The 27,396-nt window shown below is 31.0% G+C and overlaps 1 protein-coding gene across 1 annotated transcript; it reads right to left on the bottom strand.

The window, feature by feature from the left end:
* Nucleotides 1–12,673: 12,673 nt before the first annotated feature.
* Nucleotides 12,674–18,144, bottom strand: LOC111281567 (GDSL esterase/lipase 6). The gene is given in 14 exon segments (XM_022869287.2): nucleotides 12,674–12,733; nucleotides 13,071–13,313; nucleotides 14,494–14,958; nucleotides 15,273–15,277; nucleotides 15,426–15,563; nucleotides 15,688–15,868; nucleotides 16,610–16,709; nucleotides 16,852–16,913; nucleotides 17,073–17,150; nucleotides 17,335–17,352; nucleotides 17,438–17,516; nucleotides 17,684–17,752; nucleotides 17,936–17,946; nucleotides 18,067–18,144. Coding segments are annotated over 14 exon segments (1,587 nt in total).
* Nucleotides 18,145–27,396: the final 9,252 nt, after the last annotated feature.

Raw genomic sequence — 27,396 nt, 5'->3', positions numbered from 1 at the left:
TTAATATATTTTATCCTTTTGCAAGAATTGTTCAAATTAATTGAAATTTTGTATTGAAAAGAGTTTTTAAATATTATAATACTTTAGTAATTTTTTAAAAATCTTTTCTCACCGAAAGAATTCGGGGAACCACTACTCAAACTTCCCAGGGTCCTATCATTAAAAATTTTATTTGTATTTAAAATTATATAATGCAAATAATAAAGTAGAATATGCATACGAAAAATATAATACTTATTATTATGTTATACATTTTGTTATTCATTTTAATTATGCTTTAATCTCTTTAATTTATCACTAAAATTTTTTGAAAGGAACAAAATAAATAAAATCTTTTATTGAAAATTTTTTTAGATACACCGATACTTTGACAATGTTTAAAAAAAAAATTTCACCTATGGATTTCATAGGAATCTCTACTCGAATTTCCTTATAGAGATTTCATTTTTTTTTTCTTTCTTGCTTAATTTATTCTAGTTCTAATTTTGAATTTTTAATGAATTAAATTTTTGAAGGATAAAATTAGTTAATCATTATATTCACATATTATTATATTAATCTCATTACTAAAAGAGTAATTGTACGTTATTTTATTATCATCTAATATGTTTTTAGGAAAATAGATGAATGAAAATATTTTGTATTGAATAATTTTTTAAATATTCCATTACTTTGATAGTATTTTTCGAAAAATATTCTTACCTAGAAATTTTAAGGAATCACTACTCGGACTTCCTCAAAATCTCATCCTCGAAATTTTTCCATTTAATTATTACTATTATTATGTTCTTTACTTTTTATCACAAATCTAAAGAATATGGAAAATAAAATGTATCACAAACAAATTAGAATATGAAGCATTAAATTGCATCAAATTAAAATAAGCATAGGCATCTAATTACTCCAAAAAATTTAACTTAAGTAATACAAAAGAGATGCATATGGGCCTAAAAAAAATTGTTAAATTACCTGTATCCAAGGTTTATCAAGCCCAAAGCAAAACAAACATTGCAGTATGTTCCCAAATAAAAGAAAGACTTTGGACTTTCTTCCTCTATGGATGACTATCATGTAGAAACAACAAAAACATGTAAACAACCTGGCCATAATTCTTGGTTTCTATGAATGGCCCTACATCAAAGTATCAAACATGACCCATATGCAAGGACAACATACATGAATGATAAAGCGTCAATTTTCCTGGGTATTCCATGCTACAAATGTGAAAATTGGTAGGACATTCCATTTTTCAAACCAATGTTATAAGGAAAAGGGAATAAACAAAACATGGTAAGCCAACTGTATACATGAACAACATGCATAAAAAAGAAAAGAACTAACTCTTAGCTTGCATACAATAAACCCAAATGGTAAATATCAAATGAGAAGAGACTTTAAACTTTTTCAAAATAAACGTAAGCTATGATAATTTTGAAAAGATATAGTTCAAGAAAGAAAGCTTTAGCTTTACATAATAGTAAAGGAAAAGAAAAAAAACTTTAAAATTAGTTTTGGGTATCAAAGGAAATATAAGCTTTGTTTAACCTTTCAAATAGCACTGAGACTCATTCCTCAAAACTTTAGTTCTCATGGGATTTCTAGACTATTAGGATTTGAAAGCTTTTCTTTTTTTCTTGTTTTAATCTAATGGGAGTCATAGGTGAACAGGATGAGCATAATCTTAAGTTATCGTAGAAATAGAAGAATAAAATAACACCATACTCATTTAACAAAAAGAAAATAAAAAAATGAATGCTTGCTAGGTCTAGAATGCAACTCAGTCTTGTGCAAACAGATCACACATGTAATGAAGCTTCAGACTTTAACCCATACAACTCATATGTAAGAAAAACAACATGAAAGAGTATTAACTTTAAGGTTCATATAGGTCATTCACTCATGAAAATAATAGTACAAAGAAATGACCTTTACATCTATTCATGTTCGCAACCTATCACCCCTTGTTTTAATATGCCATTTTTTGTCATAAAAAATATTTTCTTTCCTTTTCTTTTTCCATGTTAAAGCTAAAAATCATAGTCTTAAACCTCTATTTAGAAAGTTTGGAAATAGGGATGATCCATAATAGAAAGTTATAAATTTTTTGAATAAGTTTTCTCTTTCTTTATGCCTAAAAAAAATCATGTTTATCTTTCTTAAACTTGCTTGTATCGATCATAAAAATAGCATGGGATGGAAAATGCATATTAGCAAGTTAAAAAAGGTAAAGGCATTACATTTTTCTCAATTTTGACAAGGTTGTATTCTTTTTTTCTGTAAACACCCTCTCCCTAGTTGCTTTTTCTCCTTTTTTTCAGAAAACTTCCAACCTTCAAAAAAACCCTCCCCGACTACTCCAAAAAAAAAACTCCTCTTTCCTTTTTTTAAGAGCCCCCTTTTTTTTGGGTAGACTCATCCTTCACTTTTTTTTTCAAAAGCCCCATTCCTTTCTTTTTTGGTACACTTCCCCTCCCTTTAAAGAATAAGACCTTCCAAAATATCTTTTTTCTTGGTGAGTATAGGCCATTGAATCCAATATCATCTAAAGGCCAAAGTTTCTTCCTTTTTTTTCTTCAAGTCATTGGATCAAGATTTAATAAGAGATCAAATGGCCCATATTATTCACTTTAAAAATTGGACTTTTATAGCTTTTAAACCTATAGAGAGACCATTTTACCCCTAACATAAAATTTTTTTATATTTAGGCCATTTTCTTAGAAATCAATCTTTTCATGCTCATTTTTGAGATTTTAAAACACCAAAAATCATGAAATATTATAAAATTAAGATCTGAAAAGTTTCATGAAAATCCAATCTAGGAAGGACAAATTACAAAATACCCTTATTGGGGTATTTTAGTAATTTCATACTTTTTGGAGTACTGCTATGATTTCAATGAACCAAAAATCATGAAATATTATGAAATTAAGATCTAAAAAGTTTCATGAAAATCCAAGCTCAAAAAAGCTAAATTACCAAAATACTCTTATAGGGGTATTTTGGTAATTTCATATTTTTTGAGGTACTGCTATGATTTCAAATATTCCAAAAATCATGAAATATTATGATATTAAAATCTAGAAAGTTTCATGAAAATTCAAGCTTGAAAAAGCTAAATTACAAAAATACCCATTAAAAGGCATTTTAGTAATTTTGTACTTCTCTAGTGCAATAAAAATTTTTAGTGCTTTAAAAATCTCCAAATTTAACTTTAAACCACATTGATTCCAATTAAGTTGTGAATTTTGAGAATTGACCCTAGTTATATTCATTTTAACTAAGTTTTGTTTAATTTTGACCAGATTTGACTTTCGAGTTTACTCGCTTTATTTATTATTTACATCTCATGCATCCATGTGAAAAAGTATTATCCATATAAATCCCATGCAAAATAGTTTGACAGCAATCATATGGGTCTCCTTTTTCTTTGTTTATTATAGTCTTAATATTGATGCATTTTATGGGCTCTTAAATGGACCTCTTTATGGGCTTCAAATGAGCTTTGTTCAACCATGCTAAAAATGTTCCAGACAAAATTCAGTGTTTATAGCTACCTCTCTTTGCATTTTCCTAAAAATTAGATATAATGTAAAGACATAAACAATAATTTTGTCCAGATGATGCTTTTGAGAGTTTTTTTTTAAACAAATACTCAACAACTTTTGAAAGTAACATACAAGATCATGCCCGAAGGTTTTACAAATCTCGAGATGTTTGAATACTCCTTTAATCAAAGTCATTAAAGCTTTAAAAGGTCTTGTTTGAAAATGACTTTCCCTAAATAGATGCTTTGACAATCTTTTAAAATCTTGTTTCAAAATGGCTCCCCATAGACAGAGGCTTTGAAACTTTAAAAATCTTGTTTGAAAATGGCTTCCCTTAAATAGAGGCTTTAAAAATTTTAAAATCTTGTTTGAAAATAGCTCTACCTAAATAAAGGCTTTGTAACTTTAAAAATCTTATTTGAAAATAGCTTCCCCTAAATAGAGGCTTTGACACTTTAAAAATCTTGTTTTCCTTTTCTTTCTCTTTTTTTTTTATTTTGAAACAAGTTTGGAAATGACTCATGATGTTATGGCTCAAGGGTTTCACAAGTTGTGATTGTTTTGAAATCATTTCTCATACTTTAGTCTTTTACTTGAATGATTCTTCCTTAAAAAAACAAAGTTCAAATTTTTCTAAAGAATGTATTAAACATAATTCATGAATGCAATGAATGCAATACATGTGATGCAAGTATTATTAGAAACCAATATGATGCATCCAAATTGTGGTAACAAGGTTCCTTAAGTCAATCATTTCTAATTTTTATTTTTTTTCCAAAATAACCAATCTCAATCCTTATCTACATATTCTAAGAGCTATTTTCTTGTGAACTATGATGATTATTTGCTGATATCATTATCTAACACTACTTCCAACAAGTTTTTGCTTTCATTTGATGATTTGAATTTCCCCATTTTTCTTAAGCTTTATTTCAACTTCATTATCCTTGATTTTCACAAAATAATGTAAAACCTTTTACGAATATTATCAATCATTTATCATATTCTAAGATTCATGAATAGTGTAATGAATTAGCATTTCCTCTATTTGAGAGAATGAAGATTATCAGAAATCAAGGTAAATTAGAGAAAGATGAATATTTATTATATAAAAGTACGAGGACATGTCTAATGAGAAGCTTGAACAATAGTACAAAGTTTAAACAAGAGAATTATATTTAGACAATGAATATTCAGATAGTCATGAATAATATTCCAACACTTTTCCTCTTAAAAACCCATTCCATTAATCCACCTAATCCTTTTGAGTTCGTTGTATTGGACATTGCCCCTTGCACTTGGACATTAGTATTCCTTTGCATCTAAGCCACCTTTTCAAATTTTTAACTTAGATCCTTCTTTTTAACTTAAACTGCCTTTTTTAGGTTTTCAATTAAGAGTCTTCCTTCATTTTTTTATTCATCTATTTTTTTCTCAGGCAAAATATTTTTTTATAGCATCCGAATTTATTAGGTTTGGCAAGCCATCCATATCCATCTCTGCCAAGATTAGTACTTCATCCCAAAAAGCCTTTTTGACTAAATATGGACCCTCCTAATTTGGTGTCTTTTTTCCTCGATTATCTTGTTGATTTGAAAGAATTTTCTTTAAAACCAATTCTCCCTCACTAAAATGCCTAAATCAAACTCTCTTGTCATGTGCTCACATCATTCTTTTCTGGTACAACTGACCATGGCAAAGAGTTATGAGTATTTTCTCTTCAATGAGGTTTAATTCTTCATAATGATTCTAAACCCATTTTGCTTCCTCTAAATCTACCTACATCAAAATCCTTAAAGAAGGAATCTTTACCTCAATTGGTAGCACAACTTTCATCCCACCTACGAGCAAAAAAGGAGTGGCCCCAGTATATGTGTGCATTGATATCTTATAAGCATGCAATATGAAAAGTAACTTTTCATGCCAATCTTTACAAGTATCAGTCATTTTTATCCTTTTGATATATTTATTAGCAGCTTCTACTACTTCATTCATCTTTGGATGATATGAAGCTGAATTATGGTGCTTCACTTTAAACTAAACACAAACATCCATTAACATCTTGTTATTCAAATTGCAAGCATTATCATAAATGATCTTTTTTGGAAAGCCATATCTACATATTTTCTCCCTTTTTATAAACTTGCATACCACTACCCTTGTCACATAAGCATAATAAGTTGCTTCGACCTATTTTGTGAAATAGTCAATCACTACAAAAATGAATCAATGTCTATTTGAAGCTTTTGGAGTGATGGGTCTAATTACATCCATCTCCTACATGGAGAATGACCATAGAGGTGTGAGAACATGTAAATGGATTAGAGGAGCATAAATCTTATCTGCATAAATCTAGCATTTATGGCATTTTTTGGCATAGTTGATATAATCACTCTTTGCTATCAACCAATAATAACCTACCCTCATGATTCATCTAGCCATCATATGGCTATTTGCATGTGCTCCACAATTGCCTTCATGCACCTTTTATAGTATTTTTTTTGCTTTAATAGCATTCACACATCTCAATAACATTTGATCCTGACTTTTCTTGTACAAAATTTTTCCATCAAGGAAAAATCCCATAGCCAATCTTCTAATAATTTGTTTGGCATTTTCTTATGCATGGTTTAGGTATTATTGGTGCTTGACATATTGCATGATATCATAGTACCAAGATAGGCTATCAATCTTCTCTTCAATAGTTAAATAATATGCAGTGATCCTTGCACATTTAACCAGATAGGTTGGATTTCCATTTTATCACACATTTTAAACATTATAGCCAATGTAGCTAGAGCATTAACTATCAAAGAACATTTTTAGTGGCTGTTTTTTTTGTTTCTTTTTCTCCATATGGGATATGGTCATTAAATCTTCATCAGGAAAGTCCAATTTCATAGGCTCATAATCATCAATTGCAAGCTCTGCAAGGAATTCAACTATCACACTTCCTTTGATCATCTTTTGCAACACATATACAATATCATATTCAAAAAGTAATGCTAGAAATTGATGTTTAAGATGTTGAAGAGTAATTGCAAACAAAAAAATCACAAAGAAGACAACTCATAAGAATTTGAATAATGGCAAAAATATGATTATTAGATTAAAAGGGATAAAAGTTCACCACCAAGACTAGATACTAAAATATATAGAAACACTACCCTAAGAATTCTAATTAAGGATACAGAATAATAAAAGTTTACCACTTTAAGAAATCTACCTAAGAGATACAGAACTTAAAGAACAATCTAAGAGATTGCTTAAGAATAAAGAAAACTCTATTCTACCTTTTACCAAAGAATAACAAAAAATAAATAGGCTAGGAATATCCCTCTAAGCATAGGAATTTCATAAATTGAATTCCTAGAATTGTGCCAAAATCATAGGATTTGCATGTGAACACAATAATCTATAATGTGGAAGTAATTATTTGCCCATTTACTTTTGCAAATTACATGACAATAAATCTGACCACAATCTAATCCATCTTCATATTCTTTTCCAACTAGCGCGAACACAATCTCCCTATTCTGACCCATATTATTTTTGCATTTATTTAGCAGATTTTAACGAAAGATAGGCCTATCTTATTTTTGGATAAGTCTTCCTTAATCTTAACACATCTTACAACTTAGGCTTGAGACTAAGGAAGGCTTTCTAAAAATAAGATGGGCCTATCCTTGGTCCAAATCTACTAAACAAATTCAGAAATATGGTAGCTTGAATAGGGATATTGTGTTCACACTAGTTGGAAAAGAAGAGTATGAAGATGGATGGGATTGTGATCAAATTCATTATCATGTAATTTGTAGGAGTAAATGAGCAGATAATTGCATTTACATTACAGATTATTGTGTTCACATGCAAATCCCATGATTTTAGGTGTGATTTTAGCAATTCAATTTGTGAAGTTCCCATACTTTGAGGGATGTTCTTAGCTTATTTATTTTTTGGTAAAAGGCATAATAGAGTTTTCTTTATCCTTAAGCAATCTCTGAAATTGTTCTTCAAGTTTTGTATCTCTTAGATGGATTTCCTAAAGTGGTGAACATTTATTGTTCTGTATCCTTAATCAGAATTCTTAGGGTGGTGTTTTTATATCCTTTAGTGTCTACTCTTGATGGTGAACTTCTATCCTTTTTAATCAATAACCATGTTCTGCCATTATTCAAATTGTTATGAGTTATCTTTTTTATGAGTTTTTCTGTTTGTAATTACTTTTCAACATCTCAACCATCAATTCTTGGCATCAAATTGGCACAGAGATATGATAGGTCATCGTTGTCAAGCACTAGTAAAAGATGTTGAAGCCAATATCGATGTTAAAGTAACTATAAATGTTGACCTAAAAGATACCCTCATAAAGGAGATGCAACAACAAATCCTTCAACTACAACAACAATTGCATATAAAAAAGAAGAAAAGAGATAAGGTAGCAATGAAGAAAGAATGAGAAAGATGAAGGAGAGGCCAATCTATACCATGAATACAACAGCAATTTTAATGACAGTACCCACCTCACCCATGGCAAGTCAGAAACCAACTACATGAAAACTAACTTCAACATAGCATAATCAATTCGAAGATAGAGATTCCTAAGTTCAAAGGGAAAATGCAACCTGAAGAGTTTTTAGATTGGCTATACACAGTAGAGCACATCTTTGAATACCTAGTGGCTCCTTGATTCCTTACAAATTCGTTTTACCATCCTTTACCAAATGTTTGTTTGATGACCATCCCAGTTGCACTTGATAAGCATGGACTGTGCACTTTCAACCCTTCCCTTACATAAGTTGCATTAATGAATTCAAATGATCCAAAAGAGCACTTCACTGCCTCTTCTGCTAACTTTAGAATGTCAACACATCTTACAACTTAGGCTAAGACTAAGGAAGACATATCCAAAAATAAGATAGGCCTATCCTTGGTCCATATCCACTAAATAAATGCAAAAATAAAGTGGGCTAGAATAAAGAGATTATGTTCACACTAGCTAGAAAAGAAGAGCATAAAAATGGATGAGATTATAGTTAGATTCATTATCATGTAATTTGTAAGAGCAAATGGGCAAATAATCATATTCATATTATAGATTATTGTGTTTACATGCAAATCTCATAATTTTAGGCACAATTCAGCAATTCAATCTGTGAAGTTCCCAAGCCTAGAAGGATGTTCCAAGCCTATGTATTTTCTATTATTTTTTGGTAGAAGGCATAATAGAGTTTTCTTTATCTTTAAGCAATATTTTATATTATTTTTTAAGTTCTGTATCTTTTAGGTGGATTTCCTAAAGTGAACTTCTATTGTTCAGTATCTTTGATTAGAATTCTTAAGGTGGTATTTCTATGGCTCTTAGTGTGTAGTCTTGGTGGTGAACTTTTACTCTTTTAATCTAATAATCATATTCTGCCATTATTCAAATTCTTATGAGTTATCTTTTTTGTGAGTTTTTCTATTTGTTATTAATCTCTAACATCTCAACCATCAATTTTTTATATCAAATTGGTATCAGAGCTATGGCAGGTCATCATCGTCAAGCACTAACAAAAAAAGTTGAAGCCAACATCGATGTTATAGTAATTACCAATGTTGACCCAAGGGATGTCCTCAGAAAAAAGATATGGAATAGATCCTTCAACTACAACAATAGCTACATATACAAGAAGAGAGAAGAGATAAGGATGTAAAAAAGGAGGAACAAAGAAGATAAAAGAGAAACCAATCCATACTATGGAAACAACAATGATTCTAATGGTAACACCCCACCTTACCGACAATAAGTCAAAAACTATCTATATAAAAATCAACTTCAACATAGCATATTCAATCCAAAGAGAGAGATTCTAAAATTCGAAGGGAAGATACAACTTGAAGAGTTCTTAGATTAGCTACACATAGTGAAACATATCTTCGAATACCATTAAGCCCCTAAACATCACAAGGTGAAGCTAGTGGCCATCAAACTTAGAAAGCATTCATTCATTTGGTGGGAAAATTTGAAGAAGCAAAAGGTAATAGAAGGCTAGAGAAAAATTACAACTTATGAGAAGATGAAAAAAAGGTTAAAGAGGAAGTATCTCCCAGACAACTTTCATCAAGACATCTTCTTTAAGCTCCATAAGTTAAACTAGAAAGATCTCTTAGTAGGGGAGTATATGATTGAGTTTGACCACCTCATGTTGAAATACAAATTAGTGGAACAAGAGGAGCAAACTATTGCACAATATCTTAGAGGGTTGAAGATCAAGATAGCTAATGTGGTATAGCAACAACCCTATTAGACTTTTAATGATGTATGCAAGCTTACCGTTAAGGCGGAGAGACAACAAAAATAGGCCCATGGTAGCAACTTAGGATTCAGGTCCTCAAAAGGCTATATCAATAAAGGTGGCACATCTAAAATTGTTGTTCCTTCTAAGCCTATTCCAAAGTAGCCCTAAAAAAAGATGAAACCTTAACAAGAAAGCCTTAGTGTAGTGCACAAAACATAATGTGTTTTAAGTGTTAAGGGATTGGACACATTGCCTCAAGATGCCTTAACAGAAAAATTATGACTCTAGTATAAGAAGGCCTAAAGAAAAATAAAAAAGAGCTAGTTGAAGAGAATCAAAACCTTGTAAAAGAAAAAAAGGTAACCTATGGTGATTGTAGAGCATTCTTAAAAACAACTCCTAGAATTCTCGAAAAAAAACACTCATCTTCCCTTTTTTCAAGAGCCCTTATTTTTTTTGACAGACTCTTCATTCTTTTTTTTTTTAAGAGCCCTCATTCATTTCTTTTTTAGTAGACCTCCCTTCTCTTTAAAGAATTAGACCCTCCAAAATATCTCTATTCTTAGTAAGTATAGACCTTTGGAATCAATCTCATCTAAGGGCCAAAGTTTCTTCTTTTTTTTCAATGACTAATTTTTAACCATTGGATCAAGATTCAATAGAAGATAAAATGGTCCACATTATTTACTGCAAAATTTTTTATATTTAAGCCATTTTCTTAGAAATCAATGTTCCCAAGCTCATTTTTTAGATTTTAAAGCACCAAAAATCATAAAATATTATAAAATTAAATCTAAAAAGTTTCATGAAAATCTGAGCTTGAAATAGCCAAATTACAAAAATATTCTTATAAGGATATTTTGGTAATTTACACTTTTTGGGGTACTGCAATGATTTCAAATTTACCAAAAATCATGAAATATTACGAAATTAAGATTTGAAAAGTTTCATGAAGATCTGAGCTCCGACGAAATAACCTTAAGGGATATTTTGATAATTTCACATTTTTCAAGGTATTGCTATGATTTCAAATGCATCAAAAATCATAAAATATTATGAAATTAAGATCTAAAAAGGTTTCATGAAAATCTGAGCTCAAAAAGGTCAAATTACTAAAATACCCTTATAAGGGTATTTTGGTACTTTCACACTTCTCAGGGTACTACTATGATTTCAAATCTACCAAAAATCATTAAATATTTTGAAATTAAGATCTTAAAAATTTTCACAAAATTTTGAGCTCAAGAAGGTCAAATTACAAAAATACTCTCTAAGGGCATTTTAGTAACTTTTTATTTTTCTAAGTGCAATAAAAATTTTTAGTGTTTTAAAAATCACCAAATTTAATTTTAAACCACATTGATTCCAATTAGGTTGTGAATTTTGAGGATTAGCCCAAGTTCTATTCATTTTAAACAAGTTTTGTTTAATTTTAACCAAAGTTGACTTTGGGGTTTACTCGCTTCATTTATTCTTTATTTCTCATGCATCCATGTAAAAAGGTATCATCTATATAAATCCCATGCAAAAGAGTTTGACAGTAATCATACAAGTCTCTTTTTTTCTTTATTTATTCTAGGCCTAAATATCGATGCATTTTATGGGCTTTTAAATGAACCTCTTTATAGGCTTCAAATGCACTTTTTTCAATCATGCTAAAAATGATTCAAACAAAATTCGAAATCTACAGTAGCCTTTTAAAGACTTGTTTCTATCTTAATTCATTGACATCAAGTTTAAGGTAATTTTTTTAGTTTTTCTATTGCTGATGAAATAGAGGAAGAAAGAATGGCTGAGTTCTTTAAATGTGGTGTTCAACCTCGATTTAAGATTATAATACCAGGATTGAGCTGCCCTTTTAAGGGTTATCGCCAACCCTTTGCACATTAGGGCTTCATTTACACCCTGCATCATCATGTTAGTTCTATAAAGTTCTAAGTGATCAAAAAGATCAAAAGTACCATTATAAGTCTCCATGATCGGCATTTTGAATCCTTTGGGGGTATGGTCCTATCAATCTCCTCGATGAAGGGTAAGATTTCCAAGAACTTTAACTCGTCTTCAAAAGTGATAGCTTTTCCTTTCATTTCTTTTTCCATGTCTTGCATTCTAGCCTCAGATCTCTATTCAACTGAAGTTTTAGGTCAGTTTGTTTGGATTTTTTTTATGGTCATGTGAGTAAAGTTATGGCTAGGGTAGTGATGATGGATAGCTAGGGTAACATGTTCTTTTTCGCTTTAGGCTAAAGAAATCTTAACTACCTCGTAGCTTGGTTGTCTTTCTATTGGCTATCTACTGCGAGTGACTAGGTCTAATACTTTTGAGACTTAGGATGACGTTATGGTATGTAACATTTGTTTTAAGGCCTAGATCTATTCGATCAAGGTTTGAAATTGTTCCACGGTTGGCCCCGCTTGTGTTAGTGTAGGTTGGTCCGTATGCTGGCTATCATGGGTTTTGGTCCTAATTAGGATGCTGTCTTACCTTCTTTGTTGGCTCTCTTTCTGAGTAACATGGTGTTTAGCTCAACTGCCCTTACTTGACACCCCAAATGTTGGTGCCAAGCTCTAATCTGAGGGACAAAATCTTGAAATCATAAGAAAGGGAAAAGCGCGATTAAGACAAAATCAAAAAGAGTTCCCTACATTTGCACTCTGACACTCAAGTCAAAGATCAAGACTAAAGAGCTCAGAAAGAGAGAAAAATAAGAATACAAGGAAAAATGGGATTTGATTAACTGTACTTGGATGGTTTCTATCTATAGGTGAAAGGTGAGGAGTCTGTGAAGTAGTATAGTGACGTAGTTGAGCTGACATAACAATGTACATGTCAGGTTGACTCAAAAGTCTAAAATGCCCTTAGTTGTCTGCTGACAGTCTTTAATGAGCAAAAAGACCAATTTGCCCTCTGAGCCCAAAAATACTCTTAACAAAAAGTATAAAAAAATTTGTACTTTGACTTTAAATAAAGCAAATCTCAGTCATTTGAAATTAAACATTATTCAATTTTTGTTTTTAAAATATCACTATATGAGTTATGATACAAAAGCATGTTTCACTAAACTTTATTATATAGCTTCGATTTTTCCCTTACTTATTTTACATTGAAATTTTGTTATTATATTATAAATGAAATTTTGTATACATAATTGCATATATGTACATCATAGCGCTTAAAATTAGTTATATAAGAAATAACATAACCCAAAGAAGATCTCATAAGTCGTATTCTACAATTTCATCACCTTATAAACAAGCATGATAGTAAGATCAGCTAGATTCTTTAGATTAACTGGCCTAATTTTAGATTTCTTTCCACCCCATAAAGCCTTGGAAATAAGTTTGTAGGTATGTTCTATTTGAGGGAAGTAATCCCAGAACAAGAACTCATTAGGTTTTGGACAAATTTTGTAACCTTCCCTACTACATTGTAGCTGCCCTCCTAAAGGTCCAGCTCCATAATAGGTGCTACTTACATCAAAGAAACCCATGGAATCAAAGAAAATGATAATATCAATAATTAAGTAAAAATAAAAGTTTTTGGATTTTTTTTTCTAAAAGAAAAGCCAATAAGGTCACTAACATTGTAATTTAAAATTTGTAAGAAAAAACTATTTTTTAATAGAAAAACTACAAAAAAAAAAAAACATATTCTTCATTTTCGCTTATATTTTCACTTGTCACTTTTGGTTTTTTAATTTAATCCAACTTTTTTTTTTAACAAATACCATGTCAAGGTTGACATCCATCATTTAGCAGCCAAAAGATTGCACAAAAATTAAGGTTGAAAGGTAATATTGTATAAAATAATAGAATGATAAATATGGAGCTCTTAATTTAGTTCAGTGAAAATTTTACTTCTTATCCCTTATTAAAAGGAAAAAATGTATTAGTAAAACTAGATGGAATAAATTCTAATGGAATCTTGAAAAAAGATTTGAGATTACTTGATTGAGTATATCCTTGAAAAGTTTTGAATATGTAGAAGTTGGGAAAGCAAGTACTTTTTTAAATTTAATTGTTGAGCAAATTACATCATTGATCCCTAAAGTTCATGTATATCATTTTGGTTCTTATAATTTAAAAAGTAAATTGTCGATTCCTATTCTTCTAAAGTTGTAATGAAATGGTCCTTTATCAGTGATATACATATAAATATATTAAATGATGCCTTACAAAAGTTTATTTTTAATTAAAAGAACTATTTTTTGTATTTTTTCTATTTTATTTAATTGAGCTGTTAAATTACTATTTTTATTTAATTAAATCTTTATTTGAATGAAATAAAAAGTTTGTTATTTTTATCATTTCAACTTTGACATAGATAGTTATTACTATATTAAGCTTGCAATATTTACATGACACATAGGTGACAAAACTAGGGCTTTTATAGACGTTGATATAAAATCTCATGCAAAGGCCAATTCAACATGAAACTTCATAAATAAAAGTTTTATCTTAGAAATTTTAAAAATTACAAAGCCTTTTTGATATTTTAACTTCTATAATTTTTTTTATCAAATTTGAGAATCAAGGTGTGTTGCTCTTTTTTTTTTTTTAAGTTAGAGAAAAAAAATTCAAAACCTTTTCTTCGAGATATATGCATCAACTATATCCAAATGCTCGAATTCTTTAATTATTTAAATTTTATAGGGTTAGATATTTACCATAACGAGTTGGAATTACTTGAAAGTGCTGGACAGCACCATATACTGCCCCGTAAACACCAATTGCACTAGGATGTTGAATTAGGATATCATTTACCAAGCTTTCCAATCTTTTATTGTACTTCTTAACCATCACATTCATCTTTCCATAACAGCAATTAGTTGGCGCACTAGGCAAGAGGGCTTTTGTTGGAATGCAATCGATAGGACTTAGTGAAAACACAGCAATTTTACGAGCACCAAGTTTGTAAATTTGATCAACTAGGTTAGCTACTTCTTTGATCATGGCTTGCACATAGGCATCTGGATCAAGTGTTGGGGTACCAAAAGGAAAAAAGTAATTGTATATGTCATTTAAGCTGGACTCCAAGAAGAAAAGAGATTTCTGAACTAGACTTTTATCTATCCTATTTTGCTTTACTAATGTTTGGAATTGTCGTAATTGGTCTTAGATTGATATCACTCCCTATGGTGTGGCATCAAAGATCAAATTGTTTGTAATATAAAACTCTAAATTTTTAGTATATGCAAATAGAGAGTGTTTAGTGACTTCAAAGTACTTTTTTAGGTTTATTTGAATATAAAAGGTGTATTCAAATAATAGAATAGGGTATTTATGGACAGTTCCTTAAATTGAAAAATAAAAAAATTTTAACAAAAATTTTATTTAAATGCCCTCAAAATTTTTTCATGATATCTTTTTCATCCATAAAATTAATAAATAATTCATCGACAATTTATATATATAATAAATGATATTTGAAAAAAAATTGAATCTACCATAAGTTAAACATGCAAGTATAATAAAAAAAACAAAAAATTAATGAATTCACTTAAATATCAAGAGCAAACACAAAGCTTCTCCATTGTCACTCTCTAAGCTAACAAATAAAAAATAAAATAAGAAGTAAGAATAATTAAATCTTATCCAATATTTATTGGTTTCTTGCAGAACACCACTCCTAATGCTAGCAAAGTTGATGCCATTTGATAGGTAATCATTTCTACTACCATTCATGAGCGCTCTCTGTGCCTCAAAGTATGGTTGTTGCATATCAATGCCTATAAATTATGTTGCATGCCATTTTAATCGTTACTCCAAAAATATTAATTATTCAAAAATTGAAATAAATAAAGGAAATGTAATCAAAACAGCGGTATAAGAAATAAATAATAAAGTAGGAGGTAGCTAACACACAAATAAAATCAGTAACTGTTCTGCCATTAGTGAACCTACCATTAGGGTGGTGCAAAAATGTTGAGCCATAAGGAGCGAAATCTGCCTGTGCAATACAGTTTTTGTTAAAATGGTTGTTTCTAACATAAAAAATGGAGTCTCCAAAAATAAAAATTGCTAGAACTTTTTTGGGAAAAGACTAGAGTAAATGAAAGATAAATAAGGATATTTATGAGAAGTAGATTAGTATAAAGCTTATTCTCAATGTTGAAAGAGAAAATTGAATTAATGAAATTTAGGGAATGTAGAGGAGGTTATATGAAGTGAAAAAGGAAATAATAATAAGACAAAGCAAGAGAATCAAAAGATAATTTGAAATGGAATGCACGAGCATGGCATTGGTTTCCCAAATACTTTTTTTTAAAGGCATTTTGGGGTTCAAAGGACAAAATGGCTAGCAGATAGTCAAGGGCATTTATGACATTTAGGTTGACTTGATATGTACAGTACCATATCAGCTTGACCACCTTATCAACCTATCTAAAGGATCATTTTTTATGCTAACTTGTCACTTTTTAAGTTGATGATCAATGTCTAGGTTAGTTCAATCTGCTAGGTCATCCTAACTATAGATTGACTATGGAAAACCTAAGCTGCCCAAAAACCCCTCTTCAACTATAAATAGGGTCATCCAGGTATTATCTAAACATTTCATACTCTTTCACTTTCATATTTTCTCCTTCTTATTCCTTCCCACACTGATCTCTAACTTAAGTGTTGAGTACATATATTGGGAAAACTTTTATCATTTATCTTTAACTGCTCTCTTTCTCCCTCTTATGGTTTCAAGGTTTTACCCTTTAGCTTGAAGCTAGGCATAACATTTGGCACACCAGGTAGAGGGCTATTCATTATCTAACCAAGCTAAATACCATGTCACCCAGAAAGAGATTTCTTGAGGACGAAAAGCTAGCTGCCTAAGTTGGAACCGAAATCCATACCAACCAACCCACAGACTGACTTGCACCCATACAAATAGGCTTTACAATGGAGCAATTCCAAGCTTAACCAAACAGTTACAGCCCTTTATAGAGACGATTTAAAGCCTCACACATCCGTAAACTTTTAGTGCCTAACCTAGTCACCTCTAGAAGACTACCGATTGAAAAGCATCCAAGCTACAAAGATATTGAAGCCTCATCAGCCTTACGTGAAAAGGAACCTATTACTCCAGCTAGCCACTTCTGTACTCATGCCTCAACACAAGTCACCACCTAAAAATCTAAACAAGCTAATCTAAAGCCTTAACCAAATAGAAACCTAAAAGCTAAAATGCAAGCCCTAGAAAAATACTTGAAAAGAAAGGTTATTGCCTTTGAAGATGAGCTTAAATTTTTTGAGACCTCACCCTTTACTGAAGAGATTGATAAAACCATGCCCCCATAATGCCAACCTTGGGGACTTACGACAATACTACTAACCTTTTTTTCATGATGATACATAAAGTGAATAAAGTTCTTATGTGCAAAAGACTAGCTACCATACTTAAAGGGGTAGCTCAATCCTATTATTGTAGTTTAAAGCCAAGGTCTATCATAACTGTTAAAGAGCTCAGTCATACTTTTTTTTCCCAATTTATGAGTAGCAAAAAATGAAAAAAACTACTTTGAGCTCGATGTCAATCTACTAAGGTAGAAACAAGTTTTTGAAGACTACATAATCCATTTTAATGCAGAAGCCTTTTAAGTAAAAAATTTAAAGCCCTAACCAATGGACTCACTGATAGAGAGTACCACATGAAGCTTACACGTTTCCTAAAACCACTAAAAACATTAGGCGACATGCTACTAGTCATAAAAAATACATTAACGTTGAAGCTACAATGAAAAGCCAAAGTGAGAAAGGCTTATCCCCCCTATTCGACCAAAAAAAAGGGAAAAAAATCTAAGATCTTTCCTTAAAAAAGAGACAACTGTAGTACCCCAAAGCTAGGAGCCTGAGCAAACAGAGGTACCACACAGCACTGAATATCTTTAGAGAGAGAATTCTAATGCATATAAAAAGAGATCCTAAACTTAGATGACTAAAACCATTAAGGCAAAATACAAGAAGAGATTTGACAAAAATATACACTTTCTATCAAGATATTCAACCACAACACAAAAGACTGTGTTAACTAAAGAATGAAATAAATAGTCTAATTAAAAGAGGTTAGCTAGGCATATTTGTGGACTGAGCAAGATAAGGCCAAGGTAGGCCATATTACAGTAAGGGTAACTAAAGAGAAGAGGTAAAAATAAATCAAGAAAACAAATAAGAAGAAAATCAATGAGGTGAAAACCATATAAATAAGGAAAAAGAATATAAGGGCTGAGCTATAGATAACTGACTTATTACGAGTATCATTAATATGATAACTAGCAAGAGCTCCACCTCAGCCAAAAGGAAGTTTGACCAGGGGATGATTATGACCATTGGTTTCTCAGCCCAAAAAGAGAAATCTAGAAAGATAAGCCAATCTCTTTTAGCTCAGAAGATTTGTAAGGGATCCAATTCCCACATGATGACATGATTATGGTTACTATTATAGTGTACAACAATGTGATGAGAAGGATCCTATTTGATAATGGAAGCTTGATTTGTGTTGTATTATGCCACTATGTTGAGGATGAGCATAAGGGAAAAATGTTAAAGCCATTCATTACCACTTTAATTAGTTTTGAAAATGAATAAGTGCCAATAAATGAAACTACTAAGCTACTAATCACATTTGGCACTAAGTTGAGGAGCATCACCTCGGTCATATAATTTATGGTAGTGGATATTCCCCATATATTTAATATGATCCTAGGTCGACCTAGCTAATCTATTATAAGACTAATTAGTTTAGTTCTCATTTGAAGATTAAGTTTCTAACCTCAAATTAAGTTTGAGAGATCAAAGGAGACTAGTCTACCACACGATAGTGTTATAAAACAATGATAAAAGGAATGACTTGGAAACAGATTGACAATTTGACCAAAACCAAGTTACTAAAAAAGACAAATGTGATTAAGGTGGATGTCAGGGAAATTGAAGAAGCCAAGTAAGACAGCCTTGGTAAAAAAACAACATGAAATTAAAAAAAAGCACGTTTTTAAGCCATTTTAAGCTTTTAAGCTCTACAACTGTACATGTTACAAAAGTTTTGTAATTTTTGAATGATTCTACAAAGGTTGAACTCTTAACTCGACATATATACATACATGTCAATAGAACTGAGCTATTAAGCTAGTTAAAAAAAATTTGAAATACAATTCTACATTTTGTTCAGCTTTACTTTTCTACATACAATCCTACTAATAATAAACTAACTACCCCATCGAGATTCATCCTTCTTCTAGAAAATAAACCTAACTTAACAGAGCACAAAGAAATAATTGATCAAAGACCAAAGATCAATAACAACCGATAAAAATTGGTAGAATACCTTATTTTTATATCATTCTAAGAAAATAATTCTAAAAAATACAAGCAAATTGGAGTGAAGCTCGACCATAAAAGAATAGCTAATTCAACTTTTAAGAGACAATGCTAACCTATTTTCTTGGACCCCATTTGATATGCCCATAATAGATCATGAGGTAATGGTTTACAGACTATATGCTATCCGAACATGAAACTAGTTCAGCAAAAAAAAAAACCTATGCCTCAAAGAGGTAAAAAGTAATAGAAAAAGAGGTTAACAAACTACTGAAAGTAGGCTTTATTAGGGAGACCTACTACCTTAACTAGATTGCTAATGTAGTAATGGCAAAAAAGCATAGCATAAAATGAGAAAATGTGTGTAGACTTTATCAACTTCAATAAAGCTTGTCCAAAATATAGTTTTCCTTTACCTAGCATGGATCAGCTAATTAATGATAGAGCCGAGCATGGCCTGCTTTATTTTATGGATGCCTACTCTAGCTATAATTAGATTAAAATGCTTAAAAAAAAAGAAAAAAATAGCCTTTATAACTAAGAAAGACTTATATTGCTATAAGGTCATGCCTTTTGACTTGAAAAATACAGAAACAACCTACCTAAGACTAGTCAATAAAGTCTTCAAGGATTAGGTCGATCGAAATATGAAATTATATGTAGATGACATGATTATGAAGAGCAATAGCTTGAATAAGCACCTGAAAGATCTAGAAGAGACCTTCAACACTCTTAAATGATATAATATAAGGCTTAATTCGAGCAAATGTGCCTTTGAGGTCATATTAAAAAAATTTCTCGATTACATGATCAATAAAAAAGGCATAAAAATGAATTTAAAAAAGGTTTAGGCCATTTTTGACATGAAAGCATCGACCTTAATAAAAGAAGTACAGAAGCTAATTAAAAACATAGTCCCCTTGAGCATTTTTGTGTTCAGATCGACAAATTGGTGCTTGCCATTTTTAAAATCTTCAAGGACATCCTAGAATTTAGATAATGGACACCTCAGTGTTAAAAAGTATTTGAAAAGTTGAAAGAATTTTTTTTCTCTCATCTTATTCTCTCTAAACTAAGGTCAAATAAGGTCTTATATTTGTATATCATTACAACTAACCAAGCAATCAACTCCGTACTAGTCAAGGATAAGAAAGGAGGTAGAGGTCAGTATATTTTATGAGTAAAGTTTTGATAGGGTCAAAATAAACTATGCTAAGATATAGAAATTAGCTTACATAGTTATCACATCAGCTGGAAAGCTTAAGCCATATTTTTAAGCTCACACAATCAATGTTTTGACTAACCAACCACTTAAGTAAACCCCACAAAAGCCAAAATTATTAGAAAGACTGATCAAATTAACAGTGGAGCTTAGTGAATATGGCCTTCATATACTCCCTAGGTTGGCTTTGAATTCACAGGTACTAGCAAATTTTATTGCTGAATACACCTTATCTCAGACTAATGAATAGCTCAAGAAGACTGATAAGGTAAAAAAAAAAAAGGAATGTAAAAGCTTTTTGTTGATGTGTCAGCTACTAATCAAAGAAATGGGGCCAACCTAATCCTAATCAACCTAGAAGATCTACAATTTCAATATGCTTTGAATTTAGGATTCAAAGTTTCAAATAATAAAGCCAAATATGAGGCACTAATTTTTATACTGAGATTAACTACCGAGCTTAATATAAAAAACATTATTATATATAGTGATTCTTAACTTGTGGTCAACTAGATAAATGAAGAATTCAAAGCTTAAAAAATGAATAAAGAAGTATCTAGACAAGGTGCTAGCTTACTTGGCCACATTTTTTAAGGTCGAGATCATGAAAAATACTAAGGTTAGAAAACACCTTGGTCGACTTGCTATCAAATTGGCAATAAAAATAATAACTGATAGCTCATCCCATATTCTGGTGGAAGAGTTACTAGAGAAAAGTATTGATAAGAAACTGGTCGACCAAATTAAAAAAAAAAAATGTCATTGATGACTCCAATCTGAGCTTATCTAATGAATGGTGAACTACCCGAGGATAAAGTTTGAGCTAAGGCTTTAGTGAGAAAAACCCCTTGATACATCTTGATTAATAGGAAACTATATAAAAAAATTTTCAACCTGTCTTACCTTAAATGCATAGAGGAAAATGAGGTAAACTATGTGCTTAAAGAAATTTATGAAAAAAATATATGGCAACCACTTCTAACCTTAGCAACTGGCCTACAAAGTACTCAAACAAGGCTATTACTAGCCTACCATCAGAAAAAATGTAACCAACTTGGTGAAGAGAAGTGATAAATGCCAGAGATTCACACATATACAACACATTCCATCAACTAAGCTGACTCTTATCATTAGTCTTTAGCTTTTCATGCAATGGAAAATGGATGTCCTTAGCCTTTTCACCCCTGCCACAAGGTAGAAGAGATTTGTATTAATAACGATTGACTATTTTATAAAGTGGCTTGAAGCCGAAACCCTAGCTATTGCAACCAAATTTCAAGTTAAAAATTTTGTTTAGAAGAACATAGTCTACACATTTGGTTTACCTCAGTCCATAATAATGGATAATGAGAAACAATTTGATAATTCGAGATTCAAATAGTGATGTTTCAACTTCCATATTGACCTAAGGTTCCCTCGATCACACAACTTCAGTCCAATGGCTAAGCCTAGGTAGCTAATAAGATCATACTAGAAGCTCTTAAGAAAAGACTAGATGAAACCAAAGACAAATAGGTCGATGAGCTACTCAATGTACTATAGGCTCTTAGGACAACCACCAAAGTCTCTACAAGAAAAACTTCTTTTAACTTGGCTTTTGGAATAGAGGCTGTAGTGCTTATGGAAATCAACCTTTTAAGCCTCCAAGTTGAGCTTGAATTTGAAGAGGAGAACGAGGAAGCCTTTGAGGCCAATCTGACTTGGTCAAAAAATTAAGGGACATAGCCCTAACCAAAATAATGGCCTATCAACAAAGTGTGTGTCTAATTTCTATAATAAAGGGTTTGATGTAAGAATATCAAGAAGGGTAACTTGTTACTAAAAAAAGTAAAAGCCTCAAGAGTCAAAGATTGTGGTAAAAAGTAGGCCTCAAACTAAGAAAGCCCTTACATAGTTAAAAAGGTCATCCATAATGTGACTTACATGTTGCAAGATATGAAGAGTAATCTAATACCAAAGACATGGAATATGGACAACCTCAAAACTTAGTGCTAGTGAAAGGATGCAAAGCTAAGCTCAAACTTATAATTTTGAAAAATACTTGTACTATGCAATTACAAAGTTGAATAAAAGTTTTAACTTTGCTCAAATCATACTTAGTGCTTAACTGATACATTAACCAAGATCACACTTGCAAAATTAAAGCCAAATCCAAAATAATTAGGTATAACTACATCTAATCTAATAACAAAGTATGAAATCCAAAGCTTTTGGCTCAGATCAATAAAGGGAGTTGTCCACCCTGACACTTGTAAGAAATTATTACATGAGGGTTACTAAGGTCCTAAAATCGATCTTGAAGAACATATTTAAAATTGAAGTAAAAACCTTGGCAGCAGTCTTACATTGAGCTAGCACTTGTTTAACCATCAAATTAGATTTTCAAGTTAATTTATTAAATCAAATTGATCACCTCATTTTATTTGAGCTAACATTTAAGTAATTATGTGTGATGAAAAAAAACTACAAAGTAAAAAAAGAAAAAGTAAAGCTAAAACTTAGGCAAAAGTATACTTTTATTTCATTAAAATGTGAGTTGATTGAAGTTTTGTCAACATAAGTTTTGTAAAGTAGTTTTAACAAAATTTGATTTAAGATATTTACAAAAAACCCAATCTCATAGTACAAAAATTATTAATAAAAAAATTATCAAAAAATAAAAATTTACCAAAAAGAGAAAACTTTTTCTTTAAGCCTTCCTCTTATCAATTCTTTTCTTTCCTTGCTCTCTGAAAATAAGAGTCAAAGGTCCATTGGCACTGATCTCAGCCTCAAACTCAATAGCTTCACCCTTCATGGTAGCCTCAATCTCAACATCTATCTTAGTGACTATCTCAGCATCATCATCCTTATCATCATAATCATCATCATCCTTATCATCCTCAACTTATGTTGGAATTGGCCTAAACCTTATGTTGTTCAGGCTAATGTTAGACAGGTCTAGGTTTAGCTAGGCAAACTTGAACTTCATCTTATCCATTGCCAAGTCAAAGAAGTCAAAGACATTTTTCTTAGCAAACTCGATCTACAAATCATAATACGTTTTAGACACTAAGAAAGCATCCATTATTTACTCCTCGATCTTTTTCTTAGCCTCCAACTCTAAACTCAGCTTCACTACCTTGGCTAGAGCCTTATTAAGCTTTAGGTTAGCTTTTTATTGAAGAGATTCAACTGTAGCTTTTTGGACAAACATATCCTTAAACTTTGTAATAAGATTTTTGACCTTTTCGTTGAGCTCAACATTATCTTTTTTCATACTTATAAAGGAAGCCTTTAAACTTTTATTTGCAACAGTTGCGATGAAGGGGTCATAGGAACATTTCTTTAGGTCTTGTTCGATCTTTTAGTAGTGCACAAGAGTCTGATAGGCACTTACAATTCCTTACCTTAAAGTTTGAAAAACTGAGGTGGGAAGTTGCTTAGAGGCTACAAAACAAAGATTGAACTTAGACTTGAATAAAATAAGAAAAGTCATTGATGAAAAGTAAACTAAGCTAAAAGATATGCTGACCTTTTTTAAAGAAAGTTACCCTCATGATCTTCTTAACCAACTTTAGGTCTTTTAAAGCATTCTCCGATGAGTCATACTTTAAATTCATTACAGCCCTCTTTGAAATGAGTTGCAACCTTAACATTGTTGCCTTACAAAGAAAAGCCTCACTCCTCAATTTTTTTTGGCTTCTACCAATTGTCTACTTATGCCTTTTCTAGGGTAAAGAAGAGCTAGGTGGATGCTAAAAAGCTAAAGGATTAATTATTTTAATGCCTCTTCAAAGGGGCATTGAGTGGATAGGAGCTTTCCCTTTTTTATTTTACTTTGAAAGATGAGTAAAATGACCAAAGTAAAAGGTCTCCCATCTGGGCCAAAGTGTTTGTAAAATGAACTATGTGTTAGAAAAAATTCATGAAAATGAGCACAGTGTGGAGTTACCTTAGACCTACTCTAATACTTTATTTTCTTGACAACTTCAAAGGAGTTCAACTCATATACATGTACAACTAACTCCCTTTTCTTCAGAAAATCCATTATTTTATCTCAAGCAATAAGCTTTGAAAACATACTGGGGTTGACCTAGGTGTCTTAAAAAATGCCATGCCTATTAGTTATTTCCCATACTCCAAGTTCTCCTTTGTCATCCTTCATTTTTTTGCAAAGAAAAAGTAGTACTAGCTTTTTATTGAGCTTGAGCAATCTATAAAAAAATTTTTAGCTAGTCAAGCTGTCACACAGAATCAGCTTGTATCGTGGGGATGCTTTTTAGCTATAAAAAATTCTTAAATAGAGGGACAATTGAAAGAAGACTTAAATTTTTGCAAAGAATAAAAGCTACAATGTACCTAAAAGAATTGAGATTGAGCTAAGTGATAGTTAAATTAAAAGAAAGAAAAAGTTCAATGATAAAAAAATGTAAAGAAAATATCAAATTGACCCTTATAGACTCCCAATACACCAAAATGAGAAGGGTTTTTAAGGAACTAGTAACACAGTCATCGGTGGTCAGATTTATTATGTTGTATCACTTTTTAGAAAAGTCAAAATTAACATTCAAGGAATGGACATAATGCAAAGAGACGTGTTAAAGTAGTCTTCGGGATTGGTGTTTCCCTTCAAGCTTTACAACACGTCATTAGGGATTACACTTAAGCTATAAGGAGTATAAAAAGGGATATGATCTAACATATCATCATCTGATGAAACCTCCCCCTCACCACCTTCACCCTCTTTCTTCTCGATTTGGTCAGACCCCTCTACATCTTTCTTGTTCAAACCCTACTCGCTTTAAGAGGATTCATCACTAGAAGATTCGTTCCTTAAGGAGATAGTAAAGGCCACCACTAGAATAAGAGTTAGGATCTCTCATCTTGAAAAAAAAAAAGGAAAGAAAAAGACTCCTTAAACATAAAGCTCAAATGAGGGTTGAAACCTAAGATTGGCCTTGGAAGCTCATCGAAAAAAGGTAAAAGTAAAAGCTTATGGCTGAGAAAAAGAAACAGAAGAAAAAAAAGAAAAAGAAAAATGAGAAAAAAAAAAGGTGAAGGCAAGAAAAAGAAGAACGGTGAGGGTAAGAAAAAGGGATAAAAGAAGGAAAATCAATTGAAAAAACTAGATTGACCTTTGACATTGGAACTGGTGGATTTTGAAGATCATAATCTATTATAAAATAAGCTTACCCACCTTTGATAGACTCCTTCTCCCCTAGTATAGGTGTTCATTTATAATCTTCAATAAACATCGGATTCAACCAAAAAATAGCTCAAGTATAATCCCTTTTTACAATCATAGAAAGGACTTCATTATCTGAACCTTAATGATCGAGTTGACTTCCTCTTAACTTTACCCTAAAACTTTTAGAACTTGAATTAGAAAATATAATTAAAGGAAAAAAGTATCAAATTAGATGAATATAAAAAGGTCAATTAAAATAAAATTAAAAAGTTTAGAGATCGATAAAAATAGATCGACATAAAAGTAAAAAGGCTATAAAGTAAGAGATTGAGGCCTTAGAGGGCCCTTTATATATTCAACAAAAGGATAAGATGAATGTTCCATATCGTGCCATGTGTCTGAAATGATTACCGAAGATAACCTTTCGTATTCTTAGCTTTAAGCTTTATCACTTAATTTTCTTTCTCTTTATCATATGCCATTTTCAAACAACAAAAAGGTGAATCAATCATTTTGCCTACCTATGTTAGTCTAACATTTGTGACACACCAAGTCAACCAAGTGTCAAGTCAAAAATCAAATTTCAAATAGAAGAAAAGAAAGGTCAGTCCCGCATCAGCTTAGACAATAATAAGCCACTAAGCCATGGTAAAAAAGGCATCAAACGTATAAGTCACGTTGGTAATCATTCATAAACTTACCTAGTTTGACCTTCATCCACCTTAAAATTCACAATCATTCACCTTGATGACTTTAAGTAAAACCATTTAAACATAAATTTCAAAGCCCATATCTTAAGCTCGATACCATCGAGCTTGCATTAGATAGCACAAATTAGATCAGCCAAGACTACACCTAATAATGTGATACTCAGATTGCTCGATGGAAGAACAAAATGTTAGGGGCATTTTTTAGTTCAAAGGGCAAAATGATCTTTTTTCCATTAGAGACTGCTAGCAGACAACCAAGAGTATTTATGACTTTTGGACTTACTTAACATGTCAATACAACTTGATATGTACAATACCAATCAGCTCAACCACCTCATCAACCTCCCAAAGGACCCCTTTTTTTATACTGACTTGTTACTCCTTAAGTGGATTATCAACATTCAAGTCAGCTCAGCCTACCAAGTCATTCTGACTATAGGACTTAGGCTACCCAAAAAACCCCTCATTTTCAACTATAAATAAGGTTATTTAGGTATTATCTAAACATCTCATATTTCTCATTTTCATATTTTCTCCTTTCTATTCCTTTTTGCATCAATCTTTAACTTGAGTGTCGTAGAATAAATATTGGGAAAACTCCTAGCCTTTGGTTTTAACTGCTCACTTTTTTCTTCTTGTGATTTTAGAGTTTTACCTTTCAGTTCAAAGTTCAGCATCAAAACTTTTGTTTCTTTTTATGTTAGCTTAACCTAAAATTAATAAGAGATTTATTAAGTTCAAAAGATTTTATCTAAATTTAAAATTTTGTTCGAACATGATTCAATTTAATTTGATTAAAAGAAATGTAATAAAATGAGTTCATTTAATCCGAACTTAAAATTATTCAAATTTGATGATCTAAAAAATTAACTTCAAATAATTTAGAATTATATTAATTTAATTTTAAATTTTAATAATTTAAATAAAAATACACCAACTTAATCATCAAGACTCAAATAACCTAATGATGTATTTGGTATATAAGATTAAGATAGAATAGAATAAGATGATATTATGAATAGAATTAGATTAAATAATATCATCATATCTAATGTTTGATATATGTAAAGATTATGATAGGATAATTTATTTATTAATCAAAATTATCTTTTTTTAAAATTTATACAATTTAAATTATTAATATAATTTTTAAAAGTATAATA

Source organism: Durio zibethinus, chromosome 5 (genome assembly GCF_047325235.1).
Source record: "Durio zibethinus cultivar Kanyao isolate XHJ-2024 chromosome 5, ASM4732523v1, whole genome shotgun sequence".
NCBI lineage: Eukaryota > Viridiplantae > Streptophyta > Magnoliopsida > Malvales > Malvaceae > Durio > Durio zibethinus.
This window is presented reverse-complemented; position numbering and strand designations above follow the sequence as displayed.